The following is a 5,746-nucleotide window of genomic DNA, read 5'->3' as shown; positions in this document are numbered from 1 at the left end:
GGTGGTTTGTGGTTGTTATACTTTTTTATACGCCGGTTCCTATGTCTACAACTAAATAATATACATAGTTTTAGTTATGACACATAATCATGATATATTATGTAATGTTTATAAGGTGACTTATGTTATTTCATATATAGTACTTACGTCTTTAACGCAAGATGTACACAGTATTGGTTATGATACACATGACAAATGTAATGTTACATCTAAAGTATGTAGTTTTTGTTATAACACACATATCATACTGTAATGTTATAAGAGGTGATGTGTCATTTCACAGTTAAGTACATAGTTTGTTATGACATAATATTATGTGAAGTGACTTCCGCTTTATATAGCAGCTATGTCTACATCTATGTATGTACAGAGTTTTGGTTATGACACACTTGACACACGTAAAGTTGTGTGAGTGGACTTGTGTCATTTCATATCATGTATGTCTATAAATTATATGTAGTGATGTGCCATTTCATAAAACAATGTCCATAACTAAGTATTTACATTGTTTTTGTTATGACACCTATGACATACTGTAATATTATGTGAGATGATGTGTCATTCCACAGCAGCTATATCTACATCTAAGTATGTACATAGTTTTGGTTACGACACACATGACATATTCTAATGTTATGTGAAGTTATGTGTCATTTAAGTATGTTATTTGTTATGATACACACAACATACATAATGTTCACAGCACCTATGTCTACAACTAAATAGTTTTTGTTATAACAGTAATTCACACATGTTATTATAGCCTCATTATTAACATAAATGTTATAAAATTGCCTACTGTAGGTTGTTTCCATTTTCTTCTGAGACAAAACTTTTATCTGCAATTACTGAACACGGTGACATCCTGCTATCTCTAAGGTCCGCTATCTCTAAGGTTCGCTATCTCTAAGGTTCGCTATCACTAACGTGTAAAGTCTATCGAGACAGAATCCCGCTATCTCTAATAGAGAAAAAGGTTCGCTATACCTAAAAAAAGGTCCGCTACTTCTAAGGTTCGATATCACTAATTTAAAATAAGGTTCGCTAGTTCTAAGGTTCGATATCACTAATTTAAAATAAGGTTCGCTATCACTAATTTAAAATAAGGTTCGCTATCACTAATTTTGAATAAGGTCCGCTATCACTAATTTATTGAAGGTTACGCTATCTCTAAGGTTCAAGTTATCACTAATTCCAATAAAGGTTGGCTATACCTAAGGTTCGCTATCACTAATTTTAAATAAGGTTCGCTATCCCTAATTAATTAAGGTTCGCTATCTCTAAGGTTCGTTATCACTAATTTCGATTAGGGTTCGCTATACCTAAGGTTCGTTATCACTAATTTTAAATAAGGTCCGCTATCTCTAATTTTTAAAAGGTCCGCTATCTCTAATGTTAAAAAGGTCCGCTATCTCTAATTTTAAAAAAGGTCCGCTATCTCTAATTTCAAATAAGGTCCGCTATCTGTAATTTTAAATAATGTCCGCTATCTCTAATTTCAAATAAGGTCCGCTATCTCTAATTTTAAATAGCGCCGCTATTCCTAATTTTATATAAAGCCCACTATACATCTCTAATTTTCAATAAAGTTCGCTCTTTCTAATTTAAATTAGCCCACTATCTCTGACTTAAAAGTTATTTTAAATAAAGCGGGAAAGGCGCCCTCGAGTTGAATAGTTTATACGGGTGAAAATATACACATAAAGTACACGAACTCTTTAAAAAAAAGCTGTTTCTTAAACACACTAAAACTAAATTACAAGATAAAGTAGTCAATAGATAGAGAATTTTGTCATGCATATTTTCATGGTCTGCTACTATAAACTTGATGTGGGAGTTACCACCTGTTGATGGAAGCAGGAGGCTGCGGTCTTCGGATGGCTGGTAAAGCTCTTGAAACAGATTCATCAGGATCATTCATAGTTCATAAGATTGATAAATGTTCTTTTTCAGATCCAATAAACTGATACTACTCACTCAGAAATATTTCAATTCCTATCAGGAATCTTGTTCACTCTGGTACTGGTGTTTCTAGATGTTTTTAGCACCGGCAACACTTCTGTCTGAGGATAAAAAGTTCTTGTATCCCACGGCTGAAATTGTCCCCCGCATCTATGGTAGTCCAAAAATTCATAAGAAGGACACGCCTCTCCGTCCCATAGTAGACTACACAGGCTCCATTGGATATAATGTTTCCCGCTCGCTGGCTGACATTTTAAGTCCAATTGTTGGTACAACCAGCCACCACGTGCTTAACTCTAAACAGTTGGCTGAGGACTTAGGTGAAATAACCATCAGAGAGGATGAGTGCCTCATTTCACACGACGTGGTGTCGTTATTCACCAATACCCCCATTGAGTTGACCTTAGATATTATCCGCCACAAATTAGAACAAGATCCTAACCTCGGCCAAAGGACATTACTTACTGTCAATGATCTCATGGAGTTGGTGAATTTCATTTTGACGACAACGTACTTCACGTCGAAAGGAATAATCTACAAACAGAAGAAAGGCATGGCGATGGGTAGTCCACTCAGCCCGATAGCAGTAGACCTTTTCATGGAGTGGCTTGAGGAAGAAGCGATTACGACAGCCCCGCTCAACTGCAAACCGTCTCTTTGGAAGAGATACGTCGACGATGTGCTAGAGGTCATCAAACATGGCGAGGCAGAGAACTTGACGCAACACCTCAACCAAGTTGACCCGACTGGGAGCATCAAGTTTACTTATGAGGAAGAGTCCAATAGTAGCTTGCCTTTCTTAGACACATTAATCATCAAGAAGCCTGACGGTACCACGAAACTTTGTATTTATCGCAAACCAACCCATACCGATCAATACTTGCAATTCAATTCTCACCACCCACTACATCAGAAGCTAGGCGTTGTTAGAACTCTGCTTGATAGAAAGGATACCATTGTAACTGAGACGGAAGACCGGAAAAATGAGGAGTCGCATATAAAACAAGCCCTCGCTAGATGCGGTTACCCTGAGTGGTCCATTAACAAAGTCAAAGCGGACAGAGAGCATCCGAAACCCAAGAGAAAGCCCCCCAAAGACAGCAAGGAGAGGAGCAAAGGTCTTGTGGTCGTTCCATACGTGGAGGGACTCTCCGAGAGGGTTTCCAGAGTTTTTAAAAAACATGGCTTTTCCACCAGTATGAAACCCCACCGCACTATACGTAACATGTTAGTTCACCCGAAAGACAAGCGCGACCCATTACAATCAGCAGAAGTGATCTACGAGATACCTTGTCAGAACTGCCCCAAAACTTACATCGGGAAACAGGCCGCTTGTTTGAGACAAGATTAACAGAACATAAGTCAGAAAGCGAAAAAGTAAGCGCCAAAAGCTTCACCGGTCACAACGAAAAGCATCCGCTTCAGAAATTCACAAATCTGCCATTGCGAACATGTTGCCAACCAAAACCACGTAATTGGGTGGGAGGAGGCTCAGGTTATTGATCAAGAATCTGACAAAACCACACGCTGGCTAAAGGAAGCAATCTGGATTAGGAGTAGAGGAAAAGACACTATGAATAAAGACGAGGGGGCCTACCGACTGGACAAAATTTATGACCAGGTCATAAATACTCGCAACAAGAAAGTTTGGTGACGCTATCAAAACCAGACAGAAGTGTTGCCGGTGCTAAAAACATCTAGAAACACCAGTACCAGAGTGAACAAGATTCCTGATAGGAATTGAAATATTTCTGAGTGAGTAGTATCAGTTTATTGGATCTGAAAAAGAACATTTATCAATCTTATAGGCTGGTAAAGCTGCCGATCTGAAGCCTGATGTGTTATTGATGTAACTGCTTTATGGTAGGATGTTCCAAATGACACTGACCCCAAAGTGACCCCTTTTGTTGGGAAAAATCCTTGTTTTCCTTTCCATCACATGTGATGATATCAATGATATATTTAAAGATGTAAGTAACTCGACGTATGGCCTAAAAATGCGACCCCTATTTAGCACCTAAAGTCTGTGGAAAGTTTTTTTGGGTGGTATGTACCATTTAAGGAGCATTTCCATGCGTTTTCGTGTCTTTATCTATTTAAAATGCACGTGAAAAAATGAGGACATCCACAAGCACGTGCATGGACGCCACCAGGTTTTTCGCTGTACGTGCGTTTGCCGGGAATAGGCCTACATTCATTTCCAATTTAATAACAGCTCCGATTTTGGAAGAAGCTAGAAACCTTTTAATATGAGTAAAGAAGGGTTTAAAAATATAGAAAACAAATGTTTATTGGTGTTTAAATTACAAAGAGACTTTTCAATGTTATTGTTAGCTGTTTATCTATTTTTTTTTTAATTTAAACTCAAGTTTTGGCCTTCAATTTTGATTAAATTGCATAAAAATTTTTTTAATAAGGTTTTTTTTAATAATTCATATCTAAGGTTTCTAGTTTGCTCTATCTATACCAATGTTTAGTGTGTTCCAAATTATTACTAATAATCAAAGCTGAATTTATATTAAAATTTAATTTCAAATAGTCAATCATCACATTTGCTTATTGGACAAAACGGGTTAAATCCGATGCTGGATGGGTGGGATAGGCCTGTTTGTGTTTCAATTTTTGATGATAGTACTTGTAAAAGATGTTCAAACGACTTTTATTCCTAACATCTATTGATATCTTCATGAAAATTGCAAATCAGCAACTATAATGCGTTGAATTTGCCAGCGTGTCTAAAGTATAATTATATAAAAGAAAATAACCCAAAAATTAATGATTGTGAAGCAGTTTCCGGCAAAAGTTTATCACGCCTATAGTCCCAACTTTGCATAAAATCGTGTTTTACAGATCTTGTGAATGTGATCTCTATAAATTTGAAAATAAAATGCGAAAATTTGAGCAATGTTTACGATTATGTGCACATGAACATACGAGTTCAAAACGTGGTTAGCAGTCAGATGTAGGGTCTAAATACGGGAAAATCTGTCGCTAATTTTCTTAAAAAGTAGGCCTATACCTAAAAATGTGGTGTCATTTTCAGATATGCGGATTTTGTTCTGATTTATGATATCAACAATATTATTATAAAGTTGGAGGTAACTCGACTAATGTCCTAAAACGCGACCCCCTATTTAGCACGTAGATTTAGGGAAAAAAGTCTGAAATTAATTGGCAACTTCTGTAGATTAAATTCAGACTTCCGCTCTCCCCATGGTTCATTTAGAATTGGGTAAATGAATCATGAAAGTACTCCGTCCTTTGGAGGGGACGTTAAGCCGTCAGTCCCGTGTGCAGAGAGCCATACCTGTATATGTATTTCGCAGCCAGTTTCGAAAAGAGTAGGGTGTTAACCCCTGACTGTTCCCAACCCGTCCCGGTGTTCAAATGGAACCCAATGGAAATAAGCTTCAATAGAGGCTTTCTTGGGTTATCCAGGGTTGTCAAAAACCCGAACAAATCAAATCAAATAAAAAAATTAGCATAGATTATCGTAGAGGGCAGTACACAGCCCACTGTTTTTTGCCAGGCTTATTGACAATAATCGTATGGTATTGCATATCGTATGGATTCCCCATCTCTTTCACCCTCCTCTCCCTATCTCCCCCTCTCTTTTCCCCTTCTCTTTTTTCCTCTCTCTCTCTCTCTCCTTTTTCCTTTTTTTTTTTTTCCTTCGCTAGGGGGCGGGGGCCCAAATAGCGCTAGGGCGCAGGGTCTGAGGGGGCGGGGGCCCAAATAGGCAATTTTTGTCAGGGGGGCAATTAGAAATAACGGGTCCTATTTT

General features: G+C 37.8%; 1 protein-coding gene across 1 annotated transcript; it reads left to right on the top strand.

Moving 5' to 3' along the window:
• Positions 1–346: 346 nt before the first annotated feature.
• LOC140137060 (uncharacterized) lies at positions 347–3,313 on the top strand. The gene is made up of 2 exons (XM_072158719.1): positions 347–398; positions 2,046–3,313. The coding sequence occupies exons 1-2, from the start codon at positions 347–349 to the stop codon at positions 3,311–3,313; spliced, it is 1,320 nt and encodes a 439-aa protein (XP_072014820.1).
• The last annotated feature ends 2,433 nt before the right edge of the window (positions 3,314–5,746 follow it).

This window comes from Amphiura filiformis, chromosome 17 (assembly GCF_039555335.1).
Source record: "Amphiura filiformis chromosome 17, Afil_fr2py, whole genome shotgun sequence".
NCBI lineage: Eukaryota > Metazoa > Echinodermata > Ophiuroidea > Amphilepidida > Amphiuridae > Amphiura > Amphiura filiformis.
The sequence above is the reverse complement of the archived record's forward strand: the minus strand, read 5'-3'. Positions and strand labels throughout refer to the sequence as shown.